We start from the raw sequence: 18,903 nt of genomic DNA on the forward strand, positions 1-18,903 counted from the left end.
TTTGAAAAGTTTGAATTCTACACACATGTAGAATGCAGATTGGTGAATGATAGAGCATGCGACAGTCTAGACTCAAGGTATACGCATATCTGAAATGTCCTTTTTGTATCATATATCTGAACAGTGCATCAAATATATCCTGTTTTCATGATCAAAGAATATACACGACTGAAGCTAAAATGTTGAAGAACTAAAGTGTTGAGTTGTTGGCCTGTAGCCCCATGGTCTTAATATGCCAGCCATATGTACTTAAATATTCCTCCATTAGATCTGTTTGTTAGTGAAGCCTTTTCCATAATTAAAAATTATTCAACAATTAATCATCAATTAGTTGCAACCTATGTAATGCCGAGTTACCCATCTGACAAAACATTTTGGGTTAATATAGAATTAATCAAGTCACCAAGATGTCACATTTCTTATGCCGTAAGATTGTCCAAATATCTCTCTTGTTGCCTTGTCTAAACTGTATTTTAGCCTTACAAGTTACAACACTGGAAAATCCATAAAGGTCCTGTACTCCTATCCTATGTACCAGAAATATTGAAACTCCACTCCCTAAGTGTGATAACCAATATCAAAACTAAAATTATTTTAGTTGTTTATCCATGTGAGAAGGAAATCATCCTCGGATAACTGAATTAGTACAAACTGAATTAGTACAACATGTCAATTAATCACCTTATACTAATGTGTACAAAACTCACATACATGGAAAAGAGCATGTAAACAAAAGATTGCAACAAAACAAAACTGTGGATATGCAGAGAAGCGACTTTTTACTTTCCCCACTTTGAGAGGATCAAGATACCAACTATTGTGAAGCATACCGTGGCCACAGATCCAATCACAAGTGCAAAGGCATACATCTGGGTTGGAAGGTTAAGTTTCTCCTGGACACCCTTCAAGCCCTTGTCAATCACCGGGGCCAAAGCAGTTGCACCAGCGACTCGGAATGGCCTTGTAACGTTGTTACCAGTCCACATTAGGATAACAATCTGACAAAAAGAAAGCAGATGAACATCGATCTTAGGACACTAACACTTCTGCATTTGGGGAAATATGCAGACAGTAACATGGCTAATGACAACTACAACTAAAACTTGGCACCTGGGAATAACTAGAAAAAATTGAATCTAATACAGAAAGAAAATAGGCGTCTTTTGTCAAAGAACTTCAGATGAGCGTGAGCCCGATTTTGGCAAGTCATCTGCTAGCAAACAATCTCAGAACTGTTCTGTACCAACTTACAAACATCAAGGGTGCAAATGATTTCAGTTATTCGTGGTTGTCAACTGTGGACTTCTCCATCTAATTTGCCACTAGCAATAGCAATGGAGATCGAAAAGTGGATTGCAGTACCTAGCTGAAAGATACTACACCATCAAACAACACAGCAAAGCCACAGGGAACATACCCCGAGCAGAGCCTTGAGATTGGCCGCAGGGTTCTTGCCGGTGCTCTTCTCGTAGCCGAGGAAGGCGAGCACGAAGAAGGTGGTGTAGGTGACGGCGTCGAACAGCCCGTAGGCCAGCACGGCGGCCAGGCCGAGCTTGGCCACCCTGGCCCTCGCCTCCGCGCTCCCCACCTGCGCGCACATTCAGTCACACCGGATTCCCACCAAGCCAATCAGCAACTCCCCTTGATTCAATAGTGACCACGAACTCACCATCCACTTGGTCCAGAACCCACCATTCCGTCCGGGCTCGCCCTCGCCCGGGTCGGGGCGTGGGCTTCCGGTGGCCGACGCGCGGGGCACGCAGGCGAATCTGCTGCTCTCCGCGTGGAGTAGGAGTGGTGGCGCGAAGCGGCGGCGGCGCGGCAGCTTTGCTTGTCTGTGTGGCGCGGTGACGCGGGCTTGTAGGCGGCTTGGGTGTAGAGTGACCGCCTGGTGCTGCAGGTGAAGGTTATACATGGCGGCGGGCGGTGGAGGACGAGGAAGCACAGCAGATTGGGCGCCCCTGATGGCGAGAGGGGTGGGCGAAGTTTTTGTACGGTAGCCACCTGACTGCTACTGTCTGCCACTGCCATTTGGACAAACAAAAATTGCGGCCATCCGTTGCATTAGCCACCGTCCAAAGTGCATCAAACACCATTTTTTTTTGAAGTTAAGACACCCTAATTTTAAACTAAAGAAAAGGCAACCAATTATCACAATCAATCATTTGCAATCCAAGATGCGACCTGAGTGCCTGATGCAGAAATTGCACATATCAGATCAAAGAGTCAATTCAGCTAAAAGGGCCAACAGAGGAACTTCAAGTGAAAAGCATTCGCAATCCAAGATATGAGCCAAGTGTCTACATATCAGATCAACATCAGATAGCCAATTCAGGTGAAATGACAGAACAGACGAACTCCAAGTGAAAAACGCCCAAAAAGCACCTGTACATAGCTATGTAGATTAATCTTTTTCCCCCAATAAAAGACTAAGGTGTAAATAGGTTTCACTCTTAAAGAAATGGTTCAAACATATCCTGCTTGCAGTAGTAATACTCATAACTCATCAGCACGCTTTCCCTTAAAAACAAAACGCTCATTTTCTTATTAGCGATGCAAAATTCAGCAGAGCGCAATCAGCCTCAGTGGTATCCGATCGGCGCAGGGGACTCCTTCAGCTGCATGCCCTGGCAGTGGATGTCCTGCACGCCACAATCAAAGACCGAATCAGACATCAGAAGTTCAGAACCAATCCATAAACACAAGTAAACATCTGTGACCAAATGACATGAAACAGTGATGCTGATATCAAGCATTAATTCGTACCGATGCGAAGTGGTTGACATCACGGTGGTGAGCCTCGTCAGCGCGCACCACGGTCACGACGTCCTTGAGCGTGGCGTTGGCGGGGAGGCGCCAGTAGTCGATGGCGATGGCCGGGGCGGGGACGTTGTCGATCTTGCCGGCCTCCAGGTCCTTGAGGTACTCGGTGTACGAGTGGATGGCCTCCTCCTCGAGGTAGCCGACGACGCGGTGCGCGAACTTGGGGGAGAGGAGGTAGCCGAGGAAGTAGGCGTTGAAGAAGACGCCCTGGACGGTGATCACCAGCGCGCGCTCGTACCACCTCGGCTTGGCCACCTCCATGAAGGTCATGAGGTGCATGCGCTCGTTCTCGGCCTCCTCAAGCAGCGCGCGGATCCAGCCGCCGCTCTGCTCGAAGCGGCGGAGCGAGCGCAGGTGGAGCAGCATGCCGCCCACCATCCCCGGCACCGCGGCCACGGTCTCTAGCATCATCGCCCGGCAGCCATACCGCCTCTGCAGACAATTCGCAAAATTCGTCGGTGTCAGCTTACAAGTTTGCAACACATAACCATGATGATCGGCCTTTGAAAGTACTCATATTATTTTCACACTAAAACGAATGGAACGTGTTCTTCTTCTAAAGTGATCAGTGGTAATTAAAGTAGAAACCGTGGTTGCGCTAAAATACTCAATTTTATCCAAGTTGCACATACAAGTTGCCACTTCCCAGAAAGCAGGAAAGCAGAACAAAAATATCCAAGCGCCATTGATACTTAAACCCCATGCCACGCCATGTAACTAGTAAAGCAGTACAGCTAGAAACACCGAACTGATGATCAATTGAACAGCAAAGGCGAACCTGGAAGAAGACGTCGGTGGGGAAGCGCAGTGACTTGACGGTCCAGTAGGCGATCTTGTCGAGCATCGTCTTGGGCTCGTGGTGCCTGGTCAGATCGATGGAGGTGTCCGCCGTGTACGTCTCCCATGGCTGAGGCAGATAAACAAATTAATCACGCACTGTTAGCATGACGAGTTAGCCCCGGCGCTTGCTGCATGAACCGATCTAGAGATCCGTCCACCGCCAGGACGAATCGACAGGGGCAAAGGCAAACAAGGCGAACAATAATCAGAGCGTGTAGGAACGCAGAGCACGTACCCTAAAGCACGTCCACTTCCACTCGGTGCCGTCCTCCCGCACCAGCTTGTTCGTCTGCTCGATGCCCCAGTAGCTGTTGATCACCACGGCCTTCTTGTCCCCTCCGTCCTTGGCCGCCTTCACCGCCTCCTCCTTCGCCTTCTGCGTTGCTGCCGCCGCCGCGGCGGGAGAGGAGGAGGACGTGGACATCAACCGCACCATGACCGCCGGCGGGACGCCGTCGCAGCCAGCGAGCAGTGCCGGCCTCGCGGCCGCCGCCGCTGGGGAGACCGCCCCCGCGGTGAACAAGCGGGCGCCGGCGTGGCGGAGGAGGAGGGATCCGGCCATCCGGGAGCTCATCGCCGGTGATCGCCGACCTCGCGAGCCGCAAGTTTGGGAGCAGATGCGACGTGAGTCGTGGTGGGCCGCTTGTGTTGACGGTGATTGTTTTCTGGTTGGAGATTGGAAATGGAGCGGGGATTTTTGGAGTGATTATTATATAGGGTATGTGGGGCCGCTCCGTCAGCGACAGGCGAGGTGCCTTGCTTCCCCGGGCTTCCAGAAACTCAGGAGGTCCTTTCTTCTTCTCCAAGTCGACCAGCTGGATGTTAATTAATTACCCGTGACGATATTTTCTCTCGTTGGAAACAGCCTGTGATTTAGATTCACGTGTCTGCACGCTGAAACCTACTCCTATATCTGTTTGTGATGCGAAATTCGTACACGCATCAGATTTCCCTGCAAGACTTTTTCATTTTTTTTCATTTTCTTTTTCCCGATTGATGATGATAGACAAAAGTGGTCTTATTTTTCTTCTAGTATTAGATGCTCTGTCAAGGTGATTAATGGGAATATATTCAGTATATCGGTTGAATATTCCTTTCACACCATACTAGTGCTACTGTACCAGTATATACGTGTAGTATAAAGAAATCAAAGCAAAACGGGACATGTTTTCCGTTCTGTTGTTTGTCTTGTTGACCAAGAAAAACTCCAACCATCCAAGACCAGGTTGTCAGTCAAATGAGGTAGCTACTAGTAGTTCGCTATATTTAGGATTTTTTATTTGCAAAAAATTGCTGTGATTAGATCCGTAACCCAAACTACGTACAGGAGTTTACAGGATAAACTAAGCATAAGCCAGAAACTTCCCGCACCTTTGCTTAATTATATTAATCCTTGCTGGCATTGTGCATGACACGCGAACCATTTGGCTGGATAGACAATCATGCTGTCAAATGATAGGCTTCGATTCCAAGTGGCAAACAAAGTAGTTAAGTTGCTATTTGTGTCTTTGTAGTGTAGTGGTAAACTCCTGAATCGAAGGAGACACCATCCACTCCAAATTTTTTAGCTCCACTCCTGAACCATCTTGCCAAATATCTCTAGCTCCAACAATTCAAAAAAAGGTGGATCTCGAAGCTAACTCTAAATTTTTTCTGGAGTTCCTCAGAGAGTGCTCTAGAAACCATCATTTTAACTACCTCATGAAGTTATGAGGTAATTATCCACTAACACCACTATTTACATATTTCTCGATACCGTTTCACCAGAAAATATTATTAGAAAGTCCGTCCGCCCCTTCCTCCGCCGCTACTCTTGGCCTCATTGGCTCGAGTCACCGTCGGTCGTCCTAACCTACGGAATGGATCCCCCTGGACACCCTATTCAAGATTTATGTCCAGATAGATTGGGACTGGACGGGTTTCAACACCCAGGTCGCCGGCCATGGCTGACTGTCGTCCATGGCGTGGTCGTCCTGTCTTGGCCGGTGGCCGTTGCCCGCTGTCCTCGTCGGCTTGAGTCGCCGTCGGCCTGGGGGACTTCCATCCGCCCGCCATTGTATCACCATGCACAGCTCCTCGCCTCTCCTTCCTCCGTGTTGCATGCATGCTCTTGCTGCCTAGATGCAAATATGGTGCGCACAGCTCATCCATCGCCAGCCACCTTTCATGCACGGTGCACCTGCAGATGCAAATATGCAATCCCAGCCTGCTCTCGCTGCCTCTAGCGAAGCTAGAGCAAATTGAAGGGGTGCGCTTGCCTTGTGGATGCAGAATCAAATTTTGGAGGGTGCACATATGGTGAAATTTTAAACCTAATCACTGATTTTTCTTTTTTTTGGGGGGTGCATTAGCACCCTAAGGACACTCTACCTTCGCCCTGCTTGCTGCCCAGATGAGTACGCGATGATGATGCTGCGGTTGTTGCCGGAATGATTTACCGTTCGAGGCTTTTTATTGACAGAAGGGGATAATAATCAGATAGCCAATTGCTTTGGGAGCGTAACAGCCCTTCGTTTTGGCATGGTTAATCTTGCTCTTGAATCGATTCGAGCACCTAAATTTGCCCCGGGCTTGATCTTTCTCTTGGATCGATTCGAGCAGAGGAGGAAAGGACGGATGGAATCGCATGGGCAGAGTGCGAGCGTAGCTGCAATCGATGCTGGCGAGCGCGAGCAGAGAGGAGGTGAAAAGAAGGGATAAAAATGCAGAGGCTGACATGTGGATCCCATTCACATGTTTAAGAAAGATTATTCCTACCAAATCTATAATTTTTAGAGCTGGAGTCACATTGTTTGTCAAATATGTTGATCAGCTCCCATGTTTTTTCTGGAGTTGGTCGAATAGAACTGGAGAAAAGTGGAGTTGGTGGAGCAAATCTATTTTTTCTGAAGTGGAGTGCTCCCAAACAGGCTCCAAATAGGGTTCAAATCCTGGTGGCAGCAAAATTAGAAAAAAACTCCCTCGCTAGCAACCCAAAAAAATAGTGGTAGGGTGCCGACATGTTGCATCTATGGTTGGTTTGGGTCCTCCTACTAGGGGTAGTTGTCGTGGTTGGCTAGATCGACCCTATAAACCCTATAAAGGGAAGTTGAGGGGTTCGGAGGTTTTCTCGACCGACTGAGCTGAAGTTTTTTTAGTACAATAACGTGGGGTGGTCTTTCCCCAGCCAATCGAGTTTTTATTTGTATCTCCCTGATAATGGTAGCATGACTACTCACGCTATGGTTTGGTTCAACTAAACTATTTGGTTTGACTTGTGGATCCCCTAATTTGACGGTAGTTTGGTGTCAAGGATAACTTTCATAGCTTGCTCTATCCGTTGATTTTTCTCGTTTGCTAAGAAAACTCAACTCAATTTTTGTTCCTCAAATTTACCCCCTTATATTTTTAAATAGATGACATCATTGGCTCCTTTATGAAACTTTGACCAACAACATTTATTTAATGAATCAGTTGGGTACCACCGTGTCTAACATTTATTTAATGAATCAGTTGGGTATCACCGTGTCTAGCATCAAAGTATTTTAGATTTGGAGGTTAGGTAATATAAACCTCAATTAAGCAAAGGCACAGCAATAGGTTTGGAGGTGGAGAGATGGGAGTACACCAATCTAGTTCATTCAGACGTATCCCTGTAAATAATAAACGTGTGCTACTTGCAATGCAGGGCATATTTCAACTACTCGTACTGAAGAATAATTCTTACTTACAAATGTCTCTCGTTAATATGTACAGACTGACAGATTACATACAGACACAACCAACTCATTCGCGTATAGGTGGTAAATCGGACTCGAATGTGTGGCACAAACTATGCAAATACTGATCATTTACGCGTAAACCATGCAGACAAAATGATCCCAAACAAGGCGTCCGAGGGGTAGCAGGTAATGTCGAGCATTGCTGAATCGAGCAGGCCATGTCGACCGATCAGTGGTACCCGAGCGGCGCAGGCGTGTCCTTCAGCTTCATCCCCTGGTAATGGATGTCCTGCACGACGTATCCATCAAGACGAACCGGTTAATTAGCTGATGAGATTGGTCAAGTTTGTTCACAGAGCAGGTGGAAATCCTTGCAAGCTGCAGAGGAATATGCACGTACCGACGCGAAGTGGTTGACGTCGCGGTGGTGCGCCTCGTCGGCGCGCACGACGGTGACGACGTCCTTGAGCCTGGCGTCGGCGGGGAGGCGCCAGTAGTCGATGGCGATGGCCGGCGCCGGCGTGTTCTCGATGAGGCCGGCCTCGAGGTCCTTGAGGTACTCGGTGTACGAGTGCACGGCCTCCTCCTCGAGGTAGCCGACGAAGCGGTGCGCGAACTTGGGCGACGCGAGGTAGGCGACGAAGTAGGCGTTGAAGTAGACGCCCTGCGCGGCGAGCACGAGCGCGCGCTCCCACCACCGCGGCTGCGCCACCTCCAGGAACGTCATGAGGTGCATGCGCTCGTTCTCGGCCTCCTCCAGCAGCGCCCGGATCCAGCCGCCGCTGTGCTCGAAGCGGCGGAGCGAGCGCAGGTGGAGGAGCATGCCGCCCACCATGCCCGGCACGGCGGCCACCGTCTCCAGGAGCAGCGCGTGGCTCGCGTGCCGCCGCTGGAAGAAGAGCTGCTTGGGCACGATCAGCGACCGGACCAGCAAGTAGGCCAGCTTGTCGGGAAGCGCCCTCGGCTCGTGGTGCTTCTTCATGTCGATCGACGTGTCGGCTCTGTACGTGTCCCATGGCTGCACATGCACATCAACCAACAGCAAACGATATCAGTGTCAGATACTCAGATCACAAATCGGAAGGCGTGCACCGAGAAAATCGTGCGTGGTTTCAGTAAAAAAAATGCGTTGGTTGGTCAGTGCTCTGCTCTGCTCACCCTGAAGCAGAACCACCTCCACTCCGTGCCGTCCTCCTTCGCGAGCTTCCGCGGCTCGATGCCCCAGTAGCTGACGATGCCCTTCTTGCTGTCCTGCCCATCTGGCGCCGCGGGCTTCGGCTTGTTGGTGCTGCCGCCGTGCTGCTCCGTCGCGGCTGGTTCTTTGGCGGCCTCCGCGGCGGTGCTGGACATCCGCGCGGGGAGAATCCTGGCGGCCGCGGGCACGAGCCCTCTCCCGGCGAGCCCGGACACCGGCTCGGCCGTGAAGAGGCGGGGACCCAGGTGGCGCAGGAGCGCGGTTCCGGCCATTCGGCAGCTCATGGTTGTGCAACTACAAAACCTGCTTCAGAGCCGGCCGGCAAGTGGCGCGAGAAATCTTCGGTGAAGGAACGGGAACAAAACTATCAGTGAGTGTGTTTGTGGCTGTGTTGAGATCAGATGGCTTAGTGCTTTTGCTGTTCTGGTACAGCGAAACATCCTTAGATTGTGGAGTGGTTTTATAAGGGAGCAGGGGAGGCTCTTGGCCGCTTGGGCTCCATCACCCGGCAGTGAAGCTTCTCCGACAGATCGAGCAGCGCCGCCGCGCGCGAGGTGGTTGCGCGCTGAGGCGAGCTCGATCCAGCCCGGTGCTACTATGATTTGACCGGCCAAACGGAGCACGACAGGTAGGCGTCGTGGCGCGGGACGGGATATTTCTATTCTACTGCTCGCAAGGTAAACGACAAGGTCAGCGACTACTGTACGTAAACAATCGCAATTCTATGACGCGTAAAAAAGAATAGGGTGGCTACCCAATGAAGCATGTGCCACCGTGCCAGTATAAAGTCATGGGTCAATACTAGAATCCTCCGGACCTCCGCTAAAAAAAATTGCAATACAGACACCACCACCAGTAGTATAGCATAATCTTCAGGGCTAGAAGCCTTTTTTAGCTCATTTCAAAGACGGATATTTTAAAACACGCACTGAATTTAAACCTTTGCTTGGATAGTTCTCTATATGTGGTCGACATTTTCTTTAAGATTTCTCTCAAATGCCAACTGGTCCCTCAGGATTTGAACCCGGCATTATGCTTGCACGCATAATGTTCTGTTCACAGAATCTCTCCACGGTGTAAAGAAAGAAAGCAAACCAAAACTGGCGACGCGTGCTCTCACCTCTGTTGTTTGTCTTGTGGATCAAGGAAGGCGTACTACACCCTTCCGCTACTTGCCACAATTAATTAGTGGACCCTTAATCTAATCACTAACAATACAGAACGTGATTAAAAGCGTACCCAAAGCATAAGCCAGAAACTTCCAGGACCCTACTTGCCACAATTATCCTCCTATCTTGCTGGAGCTGCCCTAGAGCTAGAGTGCAGAATTAAGGACGATGTCACTCTCACCACTTGGGCACTCATCAGATGAATATTTTTTGAGGCAATGGTTACAACATGCAGGATTGCAGGAACAAATCATATAAATCATCTAGTCTTAGGAAAGACTAGATGATTTATATGAAGTCTAGGTACTCTTTATGGCGTATCATTTGCGTAAGCTTTATGTGTCCATCTTCTGAACTTTCGCCTGGTTCCTTCAAGGGTATCTACAATAATCATCTCTGTGTGCGTTGTCTTTGCCTCTGGCGAAGATGCTGTCATCTAAGAGCATGGCAAGGTTTGAGTTAGCTCGACTACTCGAGTACCAACATTATCATAATGGTTTGAAGGCATCACCACAACAACGATGATAGGGTTGGAGCTAACTAGAGCAGTGGCAAAATTTTATGAATTTCTTGAAATTTCGGTCTTTTTTCATGATGGAAATTACTGTTCACCGAAAGATCTCACTTTTTAACTCAAATTTCGGCCGTAATTTCATGAATTTCGCTCATTTTGATGTGGACAAAAAAAGGGGAAACGAAATTTGAAACCGTGAACTCGAGTACCAACCTTACTACCATGGTGTGGAGTCATCACAAAGAGAAAATGGGGCAATGGTGCTTTTTGTTCTATTAGGTGGCCATAGACAGATGATTTAGATGGTGTCATTGACAGTTGCGATGACTGAAGGAGGACAATGGAAAATTGTGGTGAATCCTATAACACAACAACCTTCGATAAATTATATGAAACTTCATTAGAAATTTCTTATAATTTGTGATCCGACGTAACTCAGCAGGTAAGGTTCCTTCTCACCAAAGTTCGAGTCCTCGACTCGGCGCTAGTGATCGTATTTTTCTGAATTTATTTCAGGATTTAATCCTTGATATTCCTTCAGTGGTATGCGCCCGTCGATAGAGAAGCGTCATGATGCCTTCATCAATCTCGAAGATCTACTGATTCAGTCTCGCGGAGGTGCTCATAGGGTAGGGTTGCGTGCATGTATTCACAGGGTTGAGGGCGCATGCGTGTATGGGAGCATCTGCGTTTGTAATGTGTTTTGCCAAAAAAAAGAACTTTCTTATAATTTACTCTAAAAATTAAGTGTAAAAATTTATGGAGAAAAAGGTTTATGGAAAAAGTTTATAAAAATAGAAAGTTGGGGAGGAGAAAAGTTATGGGAAAGTTTATAAAAACAGAAAGTTACGAGGCCAGAATCATGAAGTATTTGTTATTTTGTTGTCACGGAACTTGCTCCCGTGCGCTAGATAGCTGGCTCCCAATGCTTAGGACGGAACCAAATGATGTTATTGTTTCTTATAATGTTTTCTTTATTTTAAATAGCTTTAAATATGTACAAAGTACAACCTATATAACCAACTGGTTCACTTACAAGTACAGTTGGGCGGAACCAGTCCTGATCTGCTAAGCAACTTCGGCTAGCACAAAATATTGCATGAACGATATGAGCGAGCTAGATTAGTGATAGCTGAGTGGCGCGGGCGTGTCCTTGAGCTTCATCCCCTGGTAATGGATGTCCTGCGAAACGTATCAAACCACTAAATCAGTTCAAACTGCTCATAGTTGCTCAACACATACAGTGAAAATGTTCTTGGCGACATGGTGTATCGTACGTACCGATGCGAAGTGGTTGACATCGCGGTGGTGCGCCTCGTCGGCGCGCACGACGGTGACGACGTCCTTGAGCTTTGCGTCGGCGGGGAGGCGCCAGTAGTCGATGGCGATGGCCGGCGCCGGCGTGTTGTCGATGACGCCGGCCTCGAGGTCCTTGAGGTACTCTGTGTACGAGTGCACTGCCTCCTCCTCGAGGTACCCGACGACGCGGTGCGCGAACTTGGGGGAGAGCAGGTACCCGACGAAGTAGGCGTTGAAGAAGACGCCCTGCGCCGCGAGCACGAGCGCGCGCTCCCACCACCGCGGTTGCGTCACCTCGAGGAACGTCATGAGGTGCATCCGCTCATTCTCGGCCTCCTCCAGCAGCGCTCGGATCCAGCCGCCGCTGTGCTCGAAGCGGCGGAGCGAGCGCAGGTGGAGGAGCATGCCGCCCACCATGCCCGGCACGGCCGCCACCGTCTCCAGCAGCAGCGCGTGGCTCGCGTGCCGGCGCTGGAAGAAGAGGTCCATGGGCACCCGCAGCGACTTGACCATCAGGTACGCCGCCTTGTCCGGGAGCGTCGTCGGCTCGTGGTGCTTCTTCACGTCGATCGACGTGTCCGACGTGTACGTGTCCCACGGCTGCACGAGTCGTCACACGCTGTTAGAGATCGCAATTGCTAAAATCATGTGCAATGCAAGCGTTGTCATGAAACAGAGTGTGGTTGCAGAATGAATAATGCGCGGCGCTCACCCTGAAGCAGGACCACTTCCACTCCGTGCCGTCGGCCTTCACGAGCTTCGGCGAGTCGATGCCCCAGTAGCTGACGATGGCCTTCTTGCTCTGCCCGCCGGCTGCCTCCTCCGGCTTCTCGGCGCCGCCGCCGCCGCCGCCGCCTGTGCTCCCGTTGTGTTTCGCACCGGCGTCCTCTCTGGCGGCCTCCGCTGCCGTGCTGGCCATCCGCGCGGGGAGGATTCTCGCCGCCGCGGGCATGACGCCCCTCACGGCGAGCCCGGACACGGCCGGCTCGGCCGCGAACAGGCGCGGGCCCAGGTGGCGCAGAAGCGCTGCCCCGGCCATGCGAGAGCTCATGGCTTGCGATCAACTAATCACGATCCACTCCTTTCCCTGTGGGACAATAGGCCGCTCGAAAGGGAGATCCTTTTTTTTTCCCCTGCGAGTTTCGGGACTGCTGATCTGTATGTGTTTTGTTGGCTGGTTGCTGTTAACATAGGACGATGATGCTTTCCGTTGGGGTGGGGTTTTTTATACAGGCGCGTCTTGGCCTCGGGCGCTCGGCCGGGCGGCCGGTCCGGCGGGATGCTTCCCGGACGGAGCGCCGTCGCGGGCGGTGGCTAGCCGTGCTCTCCAAGTGCCGTGCCCGTGCAGGAACGCGACGTGACCGAAGCAACCAAGCAACAGAGAGAGACCAACCCACCAACGGCTGCGCGCACGCGCGCGTGACCAGCTGAGCGAACCTTTGACGGCTTCCAGGGTCATTCGCGAGAACTCTTGATTGGTTTTGCCGTGGTTGACCTCAACGCGAGCGATGAGGTTTCTGCTGCTGCCTGCTGGATCCCATTCCCAATCACATCCGTTGAGGCGAGCACGGGGCTATGCGAGGACGGGTCCTGGCCGTCAGTGCCCGTGAGGTGAACGTGGACTAGTCGTCCTCGTCCGGCTGGCGGCGACTTGACCATTCGCCGTGGCTGGAAAAATGGCGATCGGATACGGAAACGTGCACTGGATCCAATCGGAAAGAAATGGAAGTAGAAGGCGGTCAAGCTCAAGCAGGTCTACTGAGAATTCGAGAACAGGTGGAAATTGGAATCGTTCTCATCGGTTGGGAAAATTCAGTGTTCTTTCCAAGGAAATTGCTCTCTTCTAAAGGATTCTAGACATGCCATAAGACGAATTTAGCTTGGCCGAAAAAAGAATCAGGCTGTAGCAGCAACAGAATTTTCTCTGACGAATGCAGCAGCAGTCGTTTACTACTTTACTGCGAAGTTCATGTCTCAGGTATTCCAAACATGCTGAGCACTTTTGTCAGGTATTCCAAACATACTGAATTCGAACATGTACTATAGTGGACTACGGTGATCACTTCGACAGAATTCTGCAACTAGATCTGCATGGCCGCAGGCAGAGCAATTTGTCATGTTCGAATTCGTTTGATCCCAGCTTGAGCACGCAGAAACGAATCGCAATTCCCAACGAACGAATTCAAATCCGACGAGGACGTCTGCCGAAGACGATCTCGACAGAAAGGGAAGGCGCAATGAAGAGGAAGTTGGTTGGTGAACAAGGAGAGACAGCCAGAGAGGGGAGGCAGAGGTAGTGCTTTCGGGAGGTGCTTGAAGCCCTTGAAGATGAAGTTGGTTGGTGAACAAGCGACGGCATTGAGGCGGCCATTGTACGTGGGCGCGGTGCTGCTGCCTGCGTGCTCGCCGCCGCCGTCATTTCGTCTGCTATCTTCTACTCGCTCGAATGCTGGGGCCTCGGGGGGGTTGTGAATCGCGCGAATTCCCTGTATGGATGGGTCCTGGAGGCGATCTGCTCTGATCGTCAGGGCGGGTTCACGGCGGCCGGAGCCGCCATAGCCACGCCGACTGGCGAGGTCGTGGCACTTTTTCACAAAGTCCCATCGCGATCCAAATTAGGGGGGTTTGTGTAAATAATATTCACAATATTTTACTTTAACCCCCTATCAGGCCATGACTTTTTCCAACATAGTCCTCCAATGCGCTGGCGTCGTCCACGCTCTCTCCCCGTCCCCGATGGATCCCGGTCCCCGTCCGGCGACGGCGACGGCTGCCTTGCCGTTGAGGATAGGATTCTTCTCCTCCTGGGTTGTCTCTTCCCGGTGACGAAGAGAAGCGGCGCGGCAGAAGGAAGACGAGAGGTTCCGTTCCGGAAGATGGCGGTGGGCGACCTGGCTACGGCGTCTCTAGTCTACCTCGCCGCCGCCGCAGACCTCTCATGGCACGCCGAGCAATCCGTAAGCGGCCCCCTCGCCCTAACCCCTGTTCCCCTCATCTTACGGCTGGATCGAGGATCCCAAACTCCGCCTGACCAAATTGCTGCCCATTTGCGCAGGCTGAATTCGATCGAACTGATGCTCATGTTGCAAGTAAGCCATGCTCCTTCACAAGTGTGAGCTTTCTCCTTCCACGATCCCATCAATTGGGCATAACTCACACTATTCGCTGTTCTGTATACATTACAGAAGCAACAGATACTTGATGTGAATTACGGCATTCAGCAGTGGATCTACAGATAATTGGTTCGGATAGCGGTTGTTGGTCAGATTGGATGTCAGTGTACACTGCAGAAGCTTTGAGTTAGTTTTGGATGCCATTGCCAAATGTCGGGGAAAAGAAGGAGCTTGGAAAATTGGAAGTGGATCCTAAATGTCCTGCTTGTGCGAGATTTGTTCGATGATGGTGCCAGACTGGAGTAGTATCTATTGTCAAAAGGCTAACGGTACTTCAAGAATCCACCTGCTTACAGCTTGAGGAGTGTGGCGAAGCGGTTTTCAGAACTGTGCAGCTTGAAGGTAACGCGAAGTCATTACCATGTTATGATTATGGCTTTGGTGAATGGAGAGTAAGAAAACAATTGAATCAGTGGATGAATTTCAGTTTACTCTAAGTAGCTGTATGCATTTTTTTTTTTTGCATCACCTCATAAGCCTGCTAGTGACTGAGCTCTTAGATGGAGCCATTGGCCTCCATATTTTATTAAAATCAATTTTGATGGAGCTTACTCAGAAAGCAATCATACAGGTGGCCGGGGGTTTGTGCGTGATCAAGAAGCCCAAATTGTTGCTGGGGGTTCAGGAGCTCTCAGTTTCTACCATGTTTATGGTGCTCTCCAAATTGAAGCTACCACTATGAGTCATGCGATCTCCAGAGCTGCAGAACTGGGAGTAATTTGGAAACTGATGATGCAACTGTTCTGAAACCGGATGTTACAGCCAACAATTTCAACCTGACGGTGCACAGGGTACTATTTGGCGAGGGTGAAGGGAAAATTAGGCTTGTATTAGTGAGCTGTCTTTTTATTGAACTTGTAAGAATGTTGCTGATGCCACTGCTGCTCATGATATGCAGCTGGGGGCTTCGAGTAATGTATTCTGGCTCAACGCCTTCTCTGAATTTGTTACTATGTCCTTTGCTAGCACTGCCAAGCTTGTCATTGTAATGGAAGTAACGTGTTCAATAAATAAAATTTGAAAACCAGTGTATCCCTGATTAAGGATATATGCATCGGATGTTCCTCACAGGTCCAATATTAGGACCATATGGTGCTTGGAATTTGAAAGCATGCCTGATTTTAGGCTACAATTTTCAAAATTCAAACTAGGTGCTGAATGCTGATACCTTTTGAGCTAGAGCGTCAACTAAAGCCAGCACCTGCTAATGATTAGGTGAATCCTACTACCAATCAGAAGGGTTCAGATAATTATCTACAGTTTGAGTTCTTATGAGGTTGTTTTCTTTAAGTTTACAAATATGGCTTGAACACTTTCAGCAGTTATTGCAATGGTCTTGAGCTCCATCCGGACTTCACCATCCACAATAACGATTTCGAAATTCACTTCTCTGTAGCAAAATCAAGTTCAGTTTTCAGGTTTGCTAAAACATGTAAGAATTAGGCAATTCAAATTATGCACCCTAGGATCTGTATGGTCCAAAATGTGCATGGAGCAAAGACAGAAACAGCTCTGATTACAGCAGAACCGTGTCATTGCCATGGCGGTTCAAGACTTGGACACACGACAGGATGAGAATCATAGTTCGGATGCTGGCAAATAAGCATCGTAAATTATTTCATTTCCTGCTCTCGGAAAATCATGTGGACTATAATGATCACTTGAGCAGAACTGGCACCACTACAACTCTGCAAATTATACACGCCGAAGGACTTGACAAACAGAGCAGGTGGCTGGGTGGCTATGGCCATAGATGAACAACACAGAGGAGACGGGAGGCCGGAGGGAGGGGGAGATGGTGCTTACCGGACATGGTTGAACGCGAATCAGACCATGAGGGCGGCGACGCTGTGGCTATCCGTATTCTCGCCTCCGCCTCCATCTCGTCTCCTACCTTGTTCTCGTTTGAGTGCGGGGGATATGAGGATGTCAAGGCGAGCGGATGCTCCGGGTCGGTGGGTCATGGAGGCGGTCTGCTCTGAGCGCCGGGGTGGGCGGTGGCCGGAGCCGGCTTTGGCGAGGTCGTAGCATTTTTCATAAAACCCCCTATCGCGATCAATAATCGCGATCCATATATTTACATATACCCCTAATTTGGTTCGTGATTAATAGGTGCGATCCAAGTATTATCAGAAAACCCCCTATGTAACCTGACATTTCGCAAAATAGCCCTCCTTGGCGCCCGGCATCCTCCGCGCTCCCCCGATCGCTGATGGCTCCCCCTCCAGGTCCGGCGACGGCGACGGCAACGGCTGCCTCGTCGTCGCGGACAGGCTTCCATTCCCCTCGGTCTCAAACCACCTGGTGGGGAAGAGAAGCGGCACGGCGGAAGGGAGAGGAGGAGGGTACTGTTCCGGAAAAGTGAGGTGCGCGACCTGGTGTAGGAGGCGCTTTACGGCAGCTCTGTACTCTTCCTCGCCACTAAGGGGGTGTTTGGGAGCACTCCACTCCAGAAAAACCAGCTCCACTCCACCAGCTCCACATTTTCCTAGCTCCACTCCACCAACTCAAAAAAATATGGAGCTGCTGCACGTGTTTGGCTAATGGCAGTACTCCAGCTCCAAAAACATTAGCACTTGTTGTGAATGGTCTATTATACCCATGTGAATGGATCCCACTTATCAGCCTCCTTTTCTTCTCCTTCTCCTTTCTTCTCCTTCTCCTTTCTTCTCCTTTCTTCTCCTTTTCTTCAGCAGTACATGGACACCTTGCGCTTCCGATCCATCCTGCTCATGGATGTTGGCGCAGCTGCCCACAGTCCAAACTCCAGACTTCCAAATACCGAAAAAGTGACGAGGTGGTCAACACTTTTCCATGACCAACGCCACACCTAGCGTACTCCCTCAAGTCATCATCTCCGTCTCCATCTGTATAACATGCTCTGCTGCAGCTGAACAGCCCTGCATACTTGGGCGGAGGGGAAAGGTAGGCGACGGAACCAACGCAATCTCTGACCTCTCTTTTCGGCAAACCATGGCGTCGCGGCTGTTGCTCCAGAGGATCCAGTCGGCTGGCAGTCTGTCCGGCGGCCATGGCCGGCGGCAGCTGCTCAGCTTCAGCTGCGGCGAGGGGCTCTGCAGTCCTCTTCCACCGGCCGGTGATCGATCGGTCTGCAGCAGTGCCTACGGGCAAATCAAGATGGACACCAGGATCACGGTTCGTTCCTTTTTCTCCCTTTCTCAAGTTCAATTCCAGAATCTAAACAAGTCTAACATGTTTTCCATAAACAAATAAGAACTAGGTACAGGGGAAGCGCACGAGAACCCTCAGTCTCAGCTGCTAGCTTATAGGGTACTCGTGGTAATGTAGAGTAAATTTGAGAAATCAGAATATTATCATGCACTACAATTGCCAGGCACAGCACATTTGGAATTCGGATTTGTGGATTGTGAACTGTTCAGGTTACGTTTGTACCTTTTGTTAGGTACGTCAATATTCATTCCAAAAGTTCCTAGATGACAATTTGCAGATGTAGTTACCAAATCTTGCAACATATAACAAGAGCTATCAATTCTATGAGATGTTTCTGGGCAAATAATTAGGTTATTCTAAACACCTTCCTACTCCATCAGCTGACAATGAATTTGACAGTCTACAAAGTTAGCAAGTGGTCCTATTCAAATATGAATCGGCGCCAACTGCAGGTCAGGACAGCAGACCAACAATCCCCAGCAGGACAACCATAATTTTGGCAGAAACCAATCGGACAGTGGTTCCACAACCAACGCAACCATGTAACAGTGCTATAATCTCAAATAATCAAATGCACCACAAACTTCTCAATCAAACAAACCATATCAACTACCATTGTCGACATCAACAGAGTTCCTAGGTGGCTAGGTCAACCTGTTGAAGCACGAACCCCCAGTGCATCAACTAGTTACTAGTCCACGATTTAAAACCAAGGCATGTCGAATTCACCGCGCCGCTGCTAAACCATGTGTAGCCCGCCCCAATTCTAGACAAAGTTGCAAACCATCGAGCTCAGCATTACAAGCTCAACTCACTGGAACCCGAATGGGAACTCCCAATTGAGCACGCCTGGCCACAGGAATCAACCTGCATTTCGCATCACACAACCCAACAGCTCCATCCCACAACAGCCTCACCAAACGCACAAGGTGAACACATCGCAAGCGACCTGCAAACACCCCACCCTTACACCCAAGCAGCAGGCAGCAACGCACGC

At 49.9% G+C, this 18,903-nt stretch overlaps 3 protein-coding genes and 1 long non-coding RNA gene across 8 annotated transcripts in view; 1 reads left to right on the forward strand and 3 right to left on the reverse strand.

Annotated features, from left to right (window-relative positions):
- Positions 1-2,159, reverse strand: part of LOC101768464 — a 4,406-nt gene extending 2,247 nt beyond the window's left edge. For 2 of the 3 annotated variants that reach the window (XM_012847900.3, XM_012847899.3), the window contains exons 1-3: positions 1,670-2,159; positions 1,418-1,588; positions 831-998 (exon numbers count right to left, since the gene is read on the reverse strand). In XM_012847900.3, the coding sequence (XP_012703354.1) occupies positions 831-998; positions 1,418-1,588; positions 1,670-1,915 (585 nt within the window). In that variant the 5' untranslated portion in view covers positions 1,916-2,159. Of the gene's footprint in view, positions 1-611; positions 999-1,417; positions 1,589-1,669 lie in introns of those variants that run through there. The other variant, XM_004976624.4, reaches the window with a different exon arrangement.
- A 129-nt stretch (positions 2,160-2,288) lies between these two features.
- Positions 2,289-4,337, reverse strand: LOC101769278 (ubiquinol oxidase 1a, mitochondrial). Its single transcript, XM_004976626.2, has 4 exons — positions 3,899-4,337; positions 3,602-3,730; positions 2,767-3,255; positions 2,289-2,642 (listed from the first exon to the last, which is right to left on the reverse strand). Exons 1-4 carry the CDS (start codon positions 4,235-4,237, stop codon positions 2,583-2,585), a joined length of 1,017 nt encoding a protein of 338 aa, XP_004976683.1. The 5' UTR covers positions 4,238-4,337; the 3' UTR covers positions 2,289-2,582.
- A 2,919-nt stretch (positions 4,338-7,256) lies between these two features.
- LOC101770088 (ubiquinol oxidase 1b, mitochondrial) lies at positions 7,257-12,946 on the reverse strand. Of its 3 annotated transcripts, none has more exons than XM_004976627.2 (3): positions 8,523-9,152; positions 7,765-8,382; positions 7,257-7,653 (listed from the first exon to the last, which is right to left on the reverse strand). In XM_004976627.2, exons 1-3 carry the CDS (start codon positions 8,841-8,843, stop codon positions 7,594-7,596), a joined length of 999 nt encoding a protein of 332 aa, XP_004976684.1. In that variant the 5' UTR covers positions 8,844-9,152; the 3' UTR covers positions 7,257-7,593. The 3 variants fall into 3 exon arrangements, with proteins under 3 accessions (XP_004976684.1, XP_022684530.1, XP_004976685.1); XM_022828795.1 differs by lacking the exons at positions 7,765-8,382; positions 8,523-9,152 and adding exons at positions 11,524-12,141; positions 12,254-12,946 and having other exon boundaries at positions 7,263-7,653; XM_004976628.4 differs by lacking the exons at positions 7,257-7,653; positions 7,765-8,382; positions 8,523-9,152 and adding exons at positions 11,193-11,424; positions 11,524-12,141; positions 12,254-12,841.
- Positions 12,947-13,603: 657 nt separating this feature from the next.
- Positions 13,604-15,741, forward strand: LOC101770484. The gene is made up of 4 exons (XR_215559.3): positions 13,604-14,498; positions 14,597-14,630; positions 14,727-15,056; positions 15,286-15,741. It is a non-coding gene; the product is annotated as an uncharacterized LOC101770484 (long non-coding RNA).
- The last annotated feature ends 3,162 nt before the right edge of the window (positions 15,742-18,903 follow it).

Source organism: Setaria italica, chromosome VII (genome assembly GCF_000263155.2).
Source record: "Setaria italica strain Yugu1 chromosome VII, Setaria_italica_v2.0, whole genome shotgun sequence".
NCBI lineage: Eukaryota > Viridiplantae > Streptophyta > Magnoliopsida > Poales > Poaceae > Setaria > Setaria italica.

Coding starts and splice junctions, on each gene's coding strand:
- LOC101769278 (XM_004976626.2), bottom strand. CDS start 4,237: ATGAGCTCCCGGATGGCCGGATCCCTCCTCCTCCGCCACGCCGGCGCC. Junction 3,731..3,898: donor GGAAGTGGACGTGCTTTAGG/GTACGTGCTCTG, acceptor TATCTGCCTCAG/CCATGGGAGACGTACACGGC. Junction 2,643..2,766: donor ATGTCAACCACTTCGCATCG/GTACGAATTAAT, acceptor TGTGGCGTGCAG/GACATCCACTGCCAGGGCAT.
- LOC101770088 (XM_022828795.1), bottom strand. CDS start 12,592: ATGAGCTCTCGCATGGCCGGGGCAGCGCTTCTGCGCCACCTGGGCCCG. Junction 12,142..12,253: donor GGAAGTGGTCCTGCTTCAGG/GTGAGCGCCGCG, acceptor CGACTCGTGCAG/CCGTGGGACACGTACACGTC. Junction 7,654..11,523: donor ATGTCAACCACTTCGCATCG/GTACGTACGATA, acceptor TACGTCGTGCAG/GACATCCATTACCAGGGGAT.